Raw genomic sequence first — 17,356 nt, 5'->3', positions numbered from 1 at the left:
CCTTAAAAAAAAAAAAAAAAAATTGCTTTGTCTTCAGAAAACAAACAAAAGTCAGTTTCTTAGTGATGCAGAGGCCTCTGCAGCATGCAAGACTTGAATCGTGATCCCTAACTGCATTTGACAACTCTCCCCCAATTTGAAAGGGAACCTGATGAGAGGTCCTTGAGAGCTCCTAGGGAAAACTTCATGGAGGTCAGCCCAGGACACAGGAGCCCTACCCTAGGAGTATTGTCATCTTCCTTCCTCAGGGACTTGCCCAGCAGTACATCTACTAAGCATTAAAACCCCCGACCCCCTTTGCCCTTCACAAAAGACATTCGCCCCTTTGGCTTTTGAGGGAGAAAAATATACAGTCCCTTTGCAGAGAAGTCACTGACACCAAAATAATCCACCAAACTCTGGGCTTTATTTCCAAGAAAAAGACACCTCACACGTGTGCACACAAATTTCACACATACTTCCACGGGGTCCGGCACACCTCTAAAGTCCTGTGGGACTTTAAGAGGGAATATCCTTGATCTGAGGACAGAAAAATGAACTTTATTCTAGGACTTGCTGTGTGGAGGGCTTTGTCATTAAGTGCTTTCCAACACATGAAACTTAAGAGGCTTTCAACAAGTTCAAAGTGGCTATCAGTCTCCCTTGTAACAGCTGGGAAAACCGAGATTAACTATTCTGCCCAAAGTTACTGAGCTATTAAATAGACCCGTGCTTTTGACACAAAGAAAAACATAATATCATCTTTCAACTGCTCGTCTTCAGGATCCAAGATCCGGAGGAGATCCAAAGGATGAGCAAAGACACTTTTTTGTTTGTTTGTTTGCTTCAGACAGGGTGTGTCTACAAAGTCCCTAGCTGTCCTGGAGCTCACTAGGTAGACCAGGTTGGCCTTAAACTTATAAATCTACCTGCTTCTCCTTCCTAGATACTGATAGCAAAGGCATGCACCACCACTCCCAGCTAGCAAAGACTTTTTTTGTTTTTTGTTTTGTTTTGTTTTTTGAGACAGGGTTTCTTGGCTGCCCTGGAACTCTCTTTGTAGACCAGGCTGGCCCCAAACTCACTGAGATCCACCTGCCTTTGCCTCCCAAGTGCTTGCTAGATAGAGAATGCTTTGGTGGCTTCACGAGTGAATAAAATCAAAGCATCCTGCCAGGCAAGGTGGCACATGCCTTTAATCCCAGCACTTGGGAGGCAGAGGCAGGTGGATCTCAGTGAGTTTGAGGCCAGCCTGGTCTACAGAGCAAAGTTCCAGGACAGCCAGGGCTACACAGAGAAACCTGTCTCAAAACAAAACAAACAAAAAAACCCCAAAGAATCTTGGATTTTAATTCATAAATCTGCTCAAAGCACAAAGCATTTATTTTCTGTCTCTTCTCACATTTATGGTCAAAGTGAATAAGAGCAGGCATCAAAGGTGAAGGACTTCTGGTAAGATGGCGAGGCTGGGGGTGGAGATCTCACAGAGGGAACGAGAGAAGCCTAGTAAGTAAAGAAAATCAGCCAGTTAACCCCATAGTCCAGGTTTGTGTATAAATTGTATCAGCAGTTGCCTACACTTGGAGGCAGCATGGTTTTGTAAAAAGAATTGGATCAGGAGTCATATCCTGAGAGCAAGAGAGTCTAAGTACTGATCTCCCTGGCCTATGTACAACACTGGGAAATTATTACACCTGTCTCAGATTCCCGCCTTTAAGACAGAGGCTAATACCACCTGCCTAACAAGTTTTTCACAAAAATATAAGTTAAAAAAAAACTGCAAGCATTAGAAAATGTCTGGTACACTGTAGGTTCCTTTCCTTTCGATCCATTAAGAGGTGGGGGCGGGGTTTCCAACAGTATCTTCATGGTACAGGAAGTTTTGATTAGCTCCTGTGAGATCACCTTCTCTGCAGGAGTCCCCAGTTAAATGCTAAAATCTCCCTGGGGGGGAAGAGTAATACTAACCCTGGGTTAGTTTACCAGATTGGCTTTCACAGACTCCTGAATAAACAGAACATAACAAACTGATATGTCTAATCACTGGGAAGACAGAAGGGAAGTCTGGGGTGAGTGATAGCATTTTAGGGCTTGGAGAGAGGAACACTGTATGGTTTAGGTTCTAATGTGAGCCCTCCACTGGAGCTTTTTAACAGGAGCTACCGAGGGCCAGGCAATGTGCTGGGGAGAAAGGCTTACAGTTCACTTTCCCTTGGAGTTCATAGGCTAGTTAAGGAAATTGAGAGCATGCAAATAGTTATTCAAAGTGATTCAGTTATAGCTGTGCAAAGTGCAACGAGGGAGCACAGGCAAATGACCTCTTCAGAAGAGCATGGAAGTTGTCACTGGGGAAGGACCATGAGTTATTAGGCAGACAAGGAAGGAAGCCAGCAAGAGTGTGTGCAGAGACCCTAAATGAGGAAGAGGCAGGCACTGGCAAGGACTGATAGGTTGCCATGGCTGGCACATAATGACAGAGAGGGTGGTACCAGATGAAACTGGAGAATTAAGCAGAAAAGACATAAGGACTTCATTCTTTTTTGTTTCCATTTGGGTTTTGTTTGTTTGTTTGTTTTGATTTTGTTTTTGTTTTTTGGTTCTTTGTTTTTTGAGAAAGGATTTTTTTGTGTAGTCTTGGCTGTCCTGTAGACCAGCCTGGCCTTGAACTCACAGATATCTAACTACCTCTGCATGCTGGGACTAAAGGCTTGTGCCACCATTGCCCAGCTAAGGACCTCATTCTTTTTTTTTTTTTTTTTCTTTCTTTCTTTTTTTCCCCGGAGCTGAGGACCGAATCCAGGGCTTTGCACTTGCTAGGCAAGCACTCTACCCAACCCCTTAAGGACCTCATTCTTTTGTTACAAATTTTGATAGGCCAATAAAAGGTTAAGAGCATAAGCGGTCCCAGTGTATTGTGGGGGGAAAAGAGATGAGGAATTAGGAAGATCATTCCACTGAATCTAGACAAAAAATAATGGCAGCAAATTCAGTGGTCCTGTGAGCTAACTTGTAGACAGGCCAGAATCTAAGCAGGGATGGTGGGCCATGCCTGTCATACAAGTACTTAGGAGGTAGAAGCAGGAAGATTAGGACTTCAAGGCCAATCTTGTCTGCATGAGAGTCTCTCTAAAACCTACAGGGACTAGAGAGATTCTGGCCTCCACAGACAACAACACACAGACATGCGCATGCATACACACAGGATTAAAAATAAATTAGGCGGTGGTGGCACATGCCTTTAATCCCAGCACTTGGGAGGTAGAGGCAGGCGGATCTCTGTGAGTTCGAGGCCAGCCTGGTCTACAGAGTGAGTTCCAGGACAGCCAGGGCTACACAGTGAAACCCTGTCTCAAAAAAATAAATAAATAAATAGATAGATAAATAAATTCAGTTGTGGGTAGAAAGATTGGTTGCTTCTGTGGGTTTTCTTGTGGTAGCTGTCTCTGACTTTTTTTTTTTTTTTTGGTAGACTAGGCTGGCCTCAGACTCACAGAGATCCGCCTGCCTCATGTGTCCCAAGCACTGGGAATAAAGAAAGACGTGCGCCACCATAGCCCAGCTCTGTCTCTGACTCTTTGCCTGCTTTTGGGACCCCTTTCCTCATTCTGGGTTGCTTAGTCCAGCCCTAATATGAGGGGAGATGCCTAGTCTTACTGCAACCTGACATGCCGTGTTTGGTTGATATATATCTATGGGAGTCCTATTCTGAAGAGAAACTGACGAGGAGGGAGTGGGGGGAGGGGCAGAGGGGAGGGGAGGGGTAGAGACTAGGAGGAGAGGAGGGAAGGGAAACTGTGTTGGGGGAAGTAAAAAAATTGACAATGGCCGGGTGGTTGTGGTGCACGCCTTTGATACCAGTACTCAGGAGGCAGAGGCAGGAGGATCTCAAGAGTTCAAGGCCAGCCTGGTCTAAAGAGCAAGTTCCAGGACAGCAGGACTAACTACACAAATCCTGTCTCCAAAATCAAAAGAAAGAAAGAAAGGAAGGAAGGAAGAAGAAGCTGAAGAGGAAGAGGAAGAAGAAGAGCACTTACTGCTCTTTCAAAGGTCTAGGTTTGATTCCCACACAGTGACTCACAACCACCTGTAACTCTAATTCCAGGGGATCTGGTGTACTCGTGTGGTCGATTTACATACATGTAGGCAAAATGTTCTTTCACATGGTTTTTTTGGTGTGTTTGTTTTTTCAGAGAGGATCTCTCTATGTAGACCAGGCCTCAAATTCATAGAGATCCACCTGCTTCTGCTGCCTCCCGAGTGCTAGGACTAAAGGCGTGTGCCACCACCCAGTGGTTTTGTTTTCTTTCATTGATGTTGGGGATAGGACCCCAAGGCCCTGCCCATGGTAGACAGCACTCTACCACAGAATTATGTCCTCAGTTTTTTGTGCCCGAAATGTAATCTTTCCTCAGAGGCCATACCACCCTAAACGTGTTTGATCTTGTGTGAAGTATATCATCTTTCTTACCCACTGTTTATCCTCCAATATCCTTGATAGTGAAGTCTGTTTCTTCTCCCATACAGAAAAAAGGTGTTTGATACTTTGTTAAAGTCTATGGGAAGTTGTTTTAGGATTTAAAAACTGTTTCCTGCTTGCCCAGAGGACCCAAGTTCCATGAAGTTGTGTTCCCAGAACTGATGTCAGGCAGCTTGGGAACCACCTGTAATTCCAACTCCAGGAGATCTGTCACCCTCCTCTGGCCTCCCAGGACACCTGCACACACATGGCATACATATATACATATACATAAATAAAAACTGTTTACAATAGTATTTGCTTTTCTTTTAAAAGTATTGGAGTCGGGGCTGGAGAGATGGCTCAGAGGTTAAGAGCACTGACTGCTCTTCCAGAAGGTCCTGAGTTCAATTCCCAGCAACCACATGGTGGCTCACATCCATCTGTAATAAGATCTGGCGCCCTCTTCTGACATGCAGGTGTATATGCAGACAGAACACTGGATATATAATAAATCTTTAAAAAAAAAAGTATTGGAGTCACACACACAAAAAAAAACAAAAAACCGAATCCATCCACTCCTGTCTCCAAGCTGGTATTAAAGGTGTGTACCATCCTGCGCTGCTCAAGAATAGCCTGGGTCAGGAACAGGGGCACATGGGAGGCCGGGGCAGCAGATCTCTGTGAGTTGAAGGCCAGCCTGGTCTATATAGCAAGTCCCAGGACAACCAGAGATATAGAGAGAGACCATGTCTCAAAACAACAAACAACAATGCCGGGCGGTGGTGGCGCACGCCTTTAATCCCAGCACTCGGGAGGCAGAGCCAGGTGGATCTCTGTGAGTTCGAGGCCAGCCTGGTCTACCAAGTGAGTCCCAGGAAAGGCGCAAAGCTACACAGAGAAACCCTGTCTCGAAAAACCAAAAAAAAAAAAAAAAAAAAAACAACAAACAACAACAACAACAAAAAGCAGGGTAAAAGAAAACAGGAAGTACAGAGCAGGGCAGGAGGAAGCCGCTGTTTTTCCTGGGGTGGGTGCTTAGGAAAGCCCTCTCTGAGAAGCTACCATGTGAACAGGGATTTGAAAGAAATAAGGAGATGAGCCTGGCAATTATCTGTGCGAAGACTGACTAAGGGGATGCGGAAGGAAAACAATATCCTGCCAATATAAGGAAATGGTGGTTTGTCGCAGCAGTTGGTGGCACCTAGGAAGAAGCCAGGCCCCAACGAAGCCATGTCTCAAGGGCTCTGTGAGGAAATACTGTTATCAGAACTTCTGGTGGTTGGTTTTGTTTTTGCTTGTTTTGAGGAGGACATCACATAGACCAGGCTAACCTCCAACTCAGGATGTAGCTAACACTGTCTTTGAGGTTCAAGTCCTGCCTGGAGCTCCTGAGTGCTGGGCTTACAGGCATGCAACATACCTGCCTTTGAGTTTGGATTTCTGGGAATAATGTTTGGGATTTGGGATTCCAGGTGTGGGATATATATGTTTATATATCCAAACATATTGTTCATCATTGTTCTCACATGGGTGACAGACCATGCAGAGCATGTTCTAAGCTGTGGCTATCAGAAGACTAGAGATGCGTGAGAACCCAGAGGCAATTCTACAAGGCAGAGTTCAGTTACAGTTGAGCAGCTTACAAGACATAAGAGAAATTTCAGGTAATTACGAAGTAGAAATTCTACACAGCAGAAGTTATTTATCCAGAAATTGAGGTGTGTCTGAACACAGGTCATGATCCTGGGTAGAAAATGAAGCAGGTGTAAAGGATAGGCTTGAGTGTGTGTGTGTGTGTGTGTGTGTGTGTGTGTGTGTGTGTGTGTGTGTGTTCTACACTTGGACATGCAGGTATACATGAGTATGCAGAAATGCATACCTGAGGAGGATGTCAGGAGTACTGCTCTGTTACTCTTCACCTTATTTTTTTAAGGCAGGGTCTTTCACTGAACTGGAACTAGACTCACAGCCTGCAAGCCCTACCAACACTCCTGTTTCTGCCCACACAACAGTGGGCACATATGTGTGCATGAGGTCTCATCAAGCTTTTGGCATGGATGCTGGAATTCAAACTAAAGTCCTCAAGGTTGCACAGTAAATACTCTTACCCTGTGAGCCATCTCCCCCGGCCCCAGATATGCTTTCAGAATCTGTTTGTTCTGGGAAACTTACTGTGTGCACACAGCACATGACAAGCAGTATTTCAAAACCAGGCCTGGAGCAGGCTGCTCACTACTGCTTCTTAGGAGGCTGGGAAAGGAACTCCAAGGTCAGCCGGGGCAACTTAATGACATTCTCTCTCTAAAGAGGTCTGGAAGTGGGGCAGTGGTGGTACAGCAGTTAATCCCAGCACTCAGGAGACAGAGGCAGGCAGATCTCTGTGATCTACAGATCGAGTTCCAGGACAGCCAGGGCTAGACAAAGAAACTCTGCTTAAAAAACAACAACAACAAAAAAAAAAAACCAGACAAGAGGTCTGTAGCCAGTAAGGTGTCTCTTCACAACCATAATGACCTGATTTCAATTCATATTATATATATGTATATATATATACACATATGTATATATATGTATACACACACACAAGGGGCTGGAAAGATAGTTCATCTGATAAAAGCACTGGATGCTCTTGCACAGGTTCTGAGTTCAATTCCCAGTGTCGTGTCCCCCCCCCCCCCTCCCCCGCAGCAGCTCACAACCATCTATAACTGTAGTCCAATGGGATGTGATGCCTTCTTCTGATGTGCAGATGTACATGCAGATAAAACACCTATCCTATATACATAAAATATATAAATAAATGAATCTTAAAAATATACTAATGAACAAACATAGACAAACAGCTACTAACTCGGCAGAACCTGGGAACCAAACTATGGCTCCTAAAAGCAAGAGCTGAAGAGGAAGGATGGTGTACAAGTGTGGATTGGGTGATTTGAAAATAAATCTTCAAATTGTGTTAACTCAAGCTGGGGAAGTGCTTCAGGACTGAGAAGGACATGTGGCAAGGACTCAGAATGGAGAACAGATGTTGCAGAAGAAGATGTGGTAGAAAGAATCCCCCGGAGTCACCGGCAAACTTGGTTCTTGGTGCTTGTTTAAAACAGGATTTTCCTGTAGAACCCAAGATCCTGTAGATCTCAACTCAAGCTCTTCCGGCTTCTCTTTGGAGAGTTAGGTTGCAGGTAGGACCCACCACACCTGGCCTACTTCGGTTGTTCATTAGCACATTACAGACTATATTAGAATTCCAGTGCTTGCCAGGCAAGGGCTGTTGAAGCACACTCCTATCTCCAGCAGGATTTCCCAGGGAAGAATTATTCTAGGTGGAAGGGATCTGTCTCGCCTCCCAGTGATCACCTATACTAGGAAATCTTCCAGAAGTGCAGGGGTAGCCTGAGTCCACTTCCTCTTAACTGACTTGATCCTCAGTAAATATTGACCGAAACAAACCACTTCATTCCTATTTTCGGAATTCAACCTTTTTTTTTGGGGGGGGGTGCCTTTTCTACCCCCTAGATAGTCCTCCATTCTGGATCAGTTCTGACTCCGTGACTCAGTATTTCATGACGGACTTTTGCTACTTAAACATCAGCTGAAGAGATGGCTCAGTAGTTAAGAACATTAGCTCTTCCAGAGAACCTGGGTTGGGTTTCCATCACCCACATGGTGGCTAACATCCCTAACTCTAGTTCCAGGGGATCTGAAACCCTCTTCTGACCTCCTCAGACATCAGGCATGCATATAGTGTACATATATACTTGCAAGAAAAAAAAATTTTTTTTTTTTTGGTGTTTTTTGAGACAGGGTTTCTCTGTGTAGCTTTTCACCTTTCCTGAAACTCACTCTGTAGCTCAGGCTGGCCTCGAACTCACAGAGATCTGCCTGCCTCTGCCTCTCAAGTGCTGGGATTAAAGGCGTGCGCCACCAACGCCCAGCGCAAGAAAAAATTTATAGACATAAAATAAAAATTAAAAAAATTAAAACAAACAAACATCTTGGGCCAGCGACAGTTCAGTAATTAAAAGTGTCTGCCTAGGGTTGGGGATTTAGCTCAGTGGTAGAGCGCAAGGCCCTGGGTTCGGTCCTCAGCTCCGGAAAGGAAAAATAAATAAATAAATAAATAAATAAATAAATAAATAAATAAATGAATAAAGCAAATAAATAAATAAATGTGTCTGCCTGCCAAGCCTGGTGAACTGAATTTGATGCCTGGAACCCACCTCGTGGTGGGAGCACACTGACTCCTGAAAGTTATCATTTGACCAAGACACTGTGTACCCTGGCATCACACACACACACACACACACACACACACACACTGTAAATTTTTAGTAAATAAAACCAGTACTCTCTATACACACTTACCTTCAGAGTCTTACGTGAACTGGAATAAAACACCAACATGAAAAGAATCACCTGAATATTAATTTCCAAGATATTTTCATTAATACTGGTTCCCCCTACTACCACGGCAGGGGGGTGAGGGAAGTACACACTGAAGTGGCTTTGAATCTCGAATGTCTATTGTTCATGGGGGAGGCACAAAAAAGCAGAGAAACTTTTTGTTTTGGGGTATGGGAGCCTAAATTTTTGTTTTGTGAGGCAATGTCTTGATGCTATCCTCCTGCATCTGCCCCCTAGTGCTGGGATTATAGGTAAGCATGCAACACCCTCTCTGGAATCCTAGAAATTGAGGAGGTGTGGTGAGCACATGCTTTAATCCCAGCACTTGGGAGGCAGAGACAGATGGATCTCTGAGTTCAAGGCCAGGCTGGTCTACAGAGCTAATTCTAGGTCAAGCAAGGCTACACAGAGACCCTGTCCAGAAAGAAAAAGAGACATGGCGGGGGGCGGGGGAGGGGGCAAGAACAGGGTGACAGGGCAGGAACCAGGCAGGATCAGGGACTAGACAAGTGCACAATAAGGTCTTTTTGAAAAACAAGAAAGTTCAGAGATTCACTTCTACCAGGGAAACCCCAGCCACACCCTAGATCAAGCTCCAGGACCCATCTGATGATTACCAGCTCAGGTGTGCCCCACTTTCTCCAGTGGGTGCTTCCAGTAAACAGTGTCACTGACTGAGGACCTGGGTCTTCCAGCAGAAGCAGCAAGCGGGACTAGAGAATTCTACTCTTGTATACGCAGCCCACAGCCCAAGTATTTGAAAATAAGCTTGTGCACACATCTTCTCCAAGAGACTGTCTCAGATTTGCTGATCCCCATTCACACTCCAAGCTGAGTCAGGTGCTTGATCTTTTGTCCTTAACTCCAGGCCAACAGCCCAAGGCTACACTCACCCCAACACAATGATTTGATGTAGTAGCTCTCTAGGGGTGGCTTCACCTCTGTGACTTTGCCAGCCTGCCAAAACCTAGGAACTGAGGTCTCAGAATGTTTCTCAATGCTGAAGATAAAACAGGATTACAAAAGAAACCAAAGACACTGAACTGCAGCTAACTGCAGACGAGGTCTGGGTATGAACCCCTTGAGAACAGGGATTGTCTGCAAGGTCAATGTCTAGCATAGAAGCTGCATTTTCATGGTATTTCCCGAGGCTCCGGTGGCGCAATCGGTTAGCGTGCAGTACTTATACATACATGGTACTTACAAATGTTTATTTAATGAATGGCTAGAGAAAAGATAGCTACCATCAAGTCAGCCTGAGGAGTAATTTCATTGCAACTGCCTATTCACACATCAGTAACTTGCATGGGTCTCACCCCATCTGAAATAATCTAGACCATGGGTGAGAGATCTCTTCCTCACGAGTACCACAGCAGCTAGCAACGACAGCATTTGGAAGACCAGGAAAACAGCAAAGCTCATGTAATCCACCTGCCAGAATGATTAAAGTAAACAGGCTCTGTCTCAAAAGGACATCTGACTTTGGAAGCATGGTGCTCACACGACCTTTATTCTCCAACAGCTGTAATGAGCAAAAGGAAGGACCTGAGCAGGACTGTCTCTATTCTCTAGGGCTCCTCCCTTGTCCTGAATTGGTCCTCTCATCTCTGGGAAAGAGAAATGACCTAAAGAGCACAAGAATATGTGGCTTTCTAGGTTCAAGTAATAGTTTCAGACTTAGCCTGGAACTTTTAGGGCTGGCAAGATGGCTCAGAGGACGAGGGTGCTTGCCACCAAGCCTGGCAACCTGAGTTCAATCCCCAGGACACACATGATGGAAGGAGACTCCTGCAGGTTGTTCTCTGACCTCCACACAGACACCATAGCAAGCTCTCCACTACACACACACACACACGGATAAATAAGTGTAATAAAAATTCTTATGTATTAACAGAAAACCTAAGGAAGCAGGGAAATCAATTCCAGTTCCTTCACTAAAAATGTATAAAGGACCAAAAGCTTGTTCAAAACAGATTTTTTTTTTTTGAGACAGCATTTTATGTATCTCAGGTTAGTCTTGAACTTGCTACAGAGCTGAGAATGACCTTGAATTTCTGAGTCTTCTGTCTCTACTTCCCAAGGATCAAAGGCATGTGCCGACCCCCCACCCCACCCCCAGGCCGTTTATTTCACGGTAGAGACTGAAGCCAGGGTTTCATGCATGCTAGGTGAGCACTTTACCAGCTGAGCTCTGTCCCCAGCCCAACTCAGTATTCTGAAAAGTCCAGCTTTAAAGCTGAAACACACTTAGGGTCTTCAGAGTGACCTGAGGGCTTCTCTGGCTATATATGGCCATCTAAGAGATGGAAGGACGTTTTCATTTGAGTATAGTGTCTGAAACCTCCAGGTAGGAAGACGGGTTTAGGTAGGCATCCTTCTCTAATTTTTTTTTTAAAGAAACTAAGGTCAAAATTTTACTTTTAATAATAAATAATAAATGTTCTAACTCCTAAGCTGTGTGCCTTTCTGGCTACTCTTTAAGTCATCTGTAGAGTGTCTGCTTTCCCTAGTACAGTAAGCAATATAATTAAAGAACTCACACTGTCCACTCTTCCCCAACACTGAAAAGGGGTCTAGAGAAAGGATCACCGCGTGGAAAGTGACCCAGGTCGAAATGGACAAGCAGCACTTGGGAAGAAGCCCCCACCCCAGACAAAGTTGTGACAGACACAGTTTCTTTCCCAGGGAGTCCTGCTCACTCAGGAGACTTCTAGTCCATGCCTCAGGAAAGGCTAGGGGTGTTTCCAGTCTTCCCTGCCAAGCCCAAGCCTTTTTATGAGCTCGGTATCTCCCAGAAGCATCTGCGGCATAAACAGAAGTGACTCTCACAGGGAATGAAGGCAGGCAGGCACCTGTCCCTGTTCTCCAAATCAGCCAAAAGCTGCAGAGCATGGGATCTGGAGACTGCAGGATGAAGAGAAGGGGAAGCACCAAGTGAGTGACTGCTTTTGGTTCCAAAGCCAAAATATGTACACACACACACACCAAAACCACACCACACCACACACACTTGTACGCAGGGCTCCCGGAAATAGCAGCTGGTCGGCATGAGGAACTCTGCCATTCCTGGAGTCAAGAAACCAATATGATGGATGGCTTGGAGCCCCACCCCATGATAGCCACAGTCCAAGAACTAGAGCAATTTACACCACATCACAGTCTGCAAAGGAATGGACTAATAATCCTCGGTGAGGAGGGTGAGCGCTTTGACAAGGCTGGGGGCAAGGTGAGCTATCCCAAATGCACAGCTGTGACAATCCCTTGATTGCTGTGTGGCCTTCTGTATATTACTGGCCTCTTCTCAAAACGGTACCCAACCCTCAAAGAGTTTGAGAGGCATCGGATGCACCTCTGGAAGATCATTCCTTGCCCCCTCCTTGTCAAAGGACTTCCCGTTTTAAGCTGCTGATGGCATGCTGCTCTCTGCTCTAAGCAGAGTTCAACTTCCTTTTGTTTCAGAGTTTTGCATTGGCCTCTGAGGCCATATCCAGGATACAGAGGCAAGTGCATTTCTGTATCCACGCGAGAGCTGGTCGTCTTCCGGTGTCAGGTCTGTGTTCCAGAGTTTGGTCAATGCATCTTTACAAGAGTGAAACCATGCATGTGTATACAAACAGACTATTCTGGAAAGGGTTCTTGGTTACTTTGACACCTCCCCTAAAAGCAATACCTTCCTTGGGGGAAGATGAGTAGGACACCGGATGACCTGTTCCTAACTTCTGGAAAGGTAGCTTGTTCTGTCCATTTGCCAGTGAGGGGGTAGGAGGAACCCAACATTGTCAGTTACAACAAGATTTTGTAGTTTGTTTGTTTTTTTAAAAAAAGGTTCTATGTGGAAATGAGTGGGACAATGATAAAAATAAACATAATTAAAATCCCAAACCAAAACATAGCTCTCGGCCCCCATCCCCAGTTAGTCCTCCAAGACCACAATCTCCACATTGTGGACTTGATGCTGGTGTTCTTCCATTTCAGCCACCACTTTCTCCTCAGTCCTCAGCTCTGTCTCCAAGATGACGGCTTTGCCCTCAGTGTCTTCAGCCTCAGGGTCTGGGGCCGGGTCAATCTCGATGATGGTCTGCCCGTCCTCCGAGGTGCTTTCAACAGCCTGGATTGCTGAAGTCAGGCCGGACTCCATGGCCACCAGCTCCACAGGGCTCACCATGGTGGCCATATTGCCCAGGGTACTCCCATCCTGCATAGTGGTGGAGCTTAGCAGTGCCAAGCTCGATGAAGGGTGGATGGTCACTGTGTCTGGTGAGCTGCTCTTGGCAGAGGAAACCACTGTGGCATAGCGGAAGAGCTGAGGGCCAGAAGGCAGCGTATGGACAGTCACAGGACTGGAGCCCTGGCTGAGTGTAGCCACCGGAATATTGCCCATCGAGAAGGACTGCCCCACGGGGGTGATGGTGATAGGTGAGATGACAGTGAACTGAGGCTGCTGGACAGGAGAAGGGCTCAGGACAGTGGTGGAGGCTGGCCGCTGGAGCCGGGGTCTTTTTGGAGGCTTTGGGGTGCTCACAGGCATTAGTACCACATTTTGAACCGTCTGGGATTTCAGTCTAGGATCTTGAGCTTGCTTTTTTTGCTCTTCCAACTGCCGTTCCAAGTCTATGGGGGAAAAAACAAAACAAAACATACAAACAGCTAGAGTTTGTGGAAAGAAATCATCTTGGGGACATTAGGCAGGGGGTCAGGAGACACAGGGTCTTGTCAGTAGTCTTACACTGTGTAGCCTCAGGCAAGTCATACCACTGTTTCCCAAATGACTTGTGGAGATGACTTTTTTTTTAACCCTTCAGTAATTGCAATGAATGGCATGATTATGGGCAGGGCAACAGTTCAGAGTCCTTTAAAACTGATCTTACTTTACTCAACCCAACATGCTCCTCTAACAAATTTTTCACCTCTTGGCAAAATACAAATCAAAGAAGTCTCACATGGTCTTTTTCCTTTTCACAAGTATGTGATTTACACCCAGGGCCACTGGCATACTAAGGACACGCTTTAGCATTGAGCTACATCTCCCAGCATACACATATATATTTTTTAAATTAAATTTTAAATTATTTGTATGTGTGTGCCTGTACATGTGCATGTGTGTGCATGTGTGTACATGTGAGTGCACACGTGAGTGCAGGTGCCTGCTGAGGCCAGGGAGTGCATCAGAGACTCCAGAGCTGGAGTTATAGGTGGTTGTGAGCCACTAACAGAACCAAGATTCTCTGGAAGAGGGGGAAGTATGCTGCTAAATGCTGAGCTGTCTTTTCAGCCACACTTGTATCTATTTTCAACTGTACATAGTTACGAGGCATAGTCTAACATTTTTCTTTTACCTTTTGTGGTTTGTTTGTGTGTATAAGTGCACATGTATGAGCATGTATATGTGGATGCACGTGCAGACAAGAGGACAAACAAGTGTCTCTCTCCTTCAAGACACAGTCTCTCATTGGCCTGCAACTTACCAATTAAGCTAGACTGGCTGGCTCCCCGACTGACTTTATCAATTAAATCTATCATTTAAGAACATTTAAGCCGGGTGGTGGTGGCGCACGCCTTTAATCCCAGCACTCGGGAGGCAGAGCCAGGCGGATCTCTGTGAGTTCGAGGCCAGCCTGGGCTACCAAGTGAGTTCCAGGAAAGGCGCAAAGCTACACAGAGAAACCCTGTCTCGAAAAAAGAAAAAAAAAAAAAAAAAAAGAACATTTAAAGCCGGGCGGTGGTGATGCAAGCCTTTAATCCCAGCACTTGGGAGGCAGAGGCAGGTGAATCTCTGTGAGTTCGATGCCAGCCTGGGCTACAGAGTGAGTTCTAGGAAAGATGCAAAGCTACACAGAGAAACCCTTGTCTTGAAAAAACCACCCCCAAAAAAAAGAAGAAGAAGAAGAAGAAGATTTAAACCAGCCGGGCGGCCGTGGCGCACGCCTTTAATCCCAGCACTCGGGAGGCAGAGCCTGGCAGATCTCTGTGAGTTCGAGGCCAGCCTGGGCTACACAGTGAGTTCCAGGAAAGGCGCAAAGCTACACAGAGAAACCCTGTCTCGAAAAACCAAAATCAAACAAACAAAAAAACAAAACAAAACAAAAAAACAAACTTTGGGCTAGAGAGATGGCTCAGTGGTTAAGAGCACTGGCTACTCTTCCAGGGGTCCTGAGCTCAATTCCCAGCAACCACATGGTGGCTCACAACCATCCATAATGAGATCTGGTGCCCTCTTCTGGCCTGCAGGAAAAAGAGTGTATACGTAATAAATAAATAAATTTAAAAAAAAAAAAAATTAAAAGAAAATAAACCAGCCAGGGGGTGGGGGTGGGGGTGGGGTGGAGGCACATACCTTTGATCCCAGCAGAGACAGGCAGGTCTCTGTGAGTTCAAGACCAGCCTGGTCTACAAAGTAAGTTCCAGGATAGTCAGGGCTACACAGAGAAACCCTGTCTTGAAAAACAAAAAACAAAAACAAAACAAAAGTTTCCAACAGTGCATCAGTCCTGAATTAGGATAAAGGACAGAGTCCTCCAAGCTTCGCTGGCCAGTCTGATGTGGCCTTGGGTAACTCCTCCTCCTCCTGTCAGTCCTTCTGCAGGAGCGGGAGGACGGTCATCTTAACAGTGGGACCAACGTTCAGTGAACAGTTTAAAATGGGAACTGGGCTGGGCGGTGGTGGCGCACGCCTTTAATCCCAGCACTCGGGAGGCAGAGGCAGGCGGATCTCTGAGTTCGAGGCCAGCCTGGTCTCCAAAGCGAGTTCCAGGAAAGGCACAAAGCTACACAGAGAAACCCTGTCTCGGAAAAAAAAAAAAAAAAAAAAAAAGGGAACTGAATAAAACTAACCCTCAAGCATGCTGGGAATGTAGCTCTGGACAGAGTATTTGCCTAGCATGAAGGAAGTCCTTGGTCTGATCCCCAGCATGGGGGTGGGGAGGAGGGAACACTTTAAAAACCTCAACTACTATCCCCTTCCCTGTGTTTGCCTTAAATGGCCCCTCAAACTCAACAGGGAGCCAAGGATGGTCTTGAACTTCTGTTTCTCCTGGCTCCACCTCCCCACTGCTGGGATGACAGCCATGCATCCCTACACCTGACCTTTTCCTAGAAGTTGTTGGCATTCACTTTGCAGGGAACAGGGGTATATATCTGTGCAGCACACCTGTGCCACCACGTGCACTGGCGATCAGAAAACAGGCTGCAGGAATCTGTTTCCTCCCGCCATGTGGGGTCCAGCATCAGGTCATCAAGCCTGGTGGAGGTTCGTGGCGGAACCTCCACCCTCTGAGCCATCTCACTGCACTCTTTTTCTTGAAAGACAGGCCTCTGTCATGTGACTCAGGCTGATGATCTCAAGTCCTCCTGCTTCAACCCCTCAACTGCTGGCATTATGGGTGTAATACTCAGCTTACTTATTCTTTCTTTCTTTTTTAAATAATTCTTTTTAAAAAATTTCTCATTTTGTGTTTTTTTGAGACAAAGTCTCTCTATGTAGCCCTGGCTGTCCTGGCACTCACTATGTGGACAAGGCTGGCCTTGAACTCAGAGATCCACCCGCCTGTGCCTCCCCAGTGCTGAGAGTCAAGGCATGTATCACCATGCCCACTGTTCTCCTTTTTATGTTTGACAGTACTGGCAGTTGAACCCAAGGGCTCTGTATAGTGAGTTACTCCATAGCTTTCTCTTTACATTTTATTTTCATTAAATTGTCCAGGTAGACCTTGATGTTGCTATATAGGCCAGGCAGACTTTGAACTCAGTCAGGTTCTTCCTCTTCAGTCTTCAGGGCAGCAGGGAAGACACAGGTGTGCACCACCAGACCAATGCTAAAGTGATTTTTCTTTCCTTTCAAATCCTGACTGTCTGGAAGGTAGTCTGCGGTGTTACTCAAAGGCTGCTCATCGACACCTCTACTCAATTTACACTGTGAACCTGTTTTATCTCCCCCTAAAATTATTCTCATACTCTCTCCTTCCCTCTTCCTATCTCTTGTGCAGTGGTTGGGATCAAATCCAAGGCACTGCACATGCAAAGCACACGTTCTACAACGGAGCTATGACTCCATCCTCCGAATCTTCTCAGTTCCCTCCAGGTCTAAGGGAAAAGTCCCTTTCTTCTTCCATCACACCTACAAACCCAACTGTTTCCTTGTGGTTATTTGTCTCTGTTTTTCCTTAAGTTCCTTAAAGACCCTGAAGAGACAGAGACTATTTTATGTCATATTGTAGTTTTTTGGGTTTTTTGGTTTTTTGAGACAGGGTTTCTCTGTGTAGTTTTGGTGCCTGTCCTGGATCTTGCTCTGTAGACCAGGCTGGCCTTGAACTCACAGAGATCCACCTGGCTCTGCCTCCAGAGTGCTGTGATTAAAGGCGTGCGCAGCAGCCGCCGCCGCCGCCCGGCCCCATATGTGGCTCTAAACCCTTGTTTCGAAATGAACAGAGTAGCTGCGTTCAAAGACCTGGGCGCTCATAGTTTCTGACTACTTTGTTACAGATTTACTGTTTGGGGCGCAGGGATGTGTTTATG

The 17,356-nt window shown here is 45.9% G+C and overlaps 1 protein-coding gene across 10 annotated transcripts in view; it reads right to left on the bottom strand.

Moving 5' to 3' along the window:
- Positions 1-10,041: 10,041 nt before the first annotated feature.
- The window catches only part of Gmeb1 (glucocorticoid modulatory element binding protein 1), a 47,593-nt gene continuing 40,278 nt past the window's right edge, over positions 10,042-17,356 (bottom strand). For all 10 annotated transcript variants that reach the window (XM_052716008.1, XM_052716009.1, XM_052716003.1 and 7 more), the window contains one exon: positions 10,042-13,456. In XM_052716008.1, the coding sequence (XP_052571968.1) occupies positions 12,759-13,456 (698 nt within the window). In that variant the 3' untranslated portion in view covers positions 10,042-12,758. The remainder of the gene's footprint in view (positions 13,457-17,356) is intronic.

The sequence above is a fragment of the Peromyscus californicus genome, unplaced genomic scaffold (genome assembly GCF_007827085.1).
Source record: "Peromyscus californicus insignis strain IS unplaced genomic scaffold, ASM782708v3 Scaffold_5__1_contigs__length_169319896, whole genome shotgun sequence".
In the NCBI taxonomy this organism is placed as follows: Eukaryota; Metazoa; Chordata; class Mammalia; order Rodentia; family Cricetidae; genus Peromyscus; species Peromyscus californicus.
This window is presented reverse-complemented; position numbering and strand designations above follow the sequence as displayed.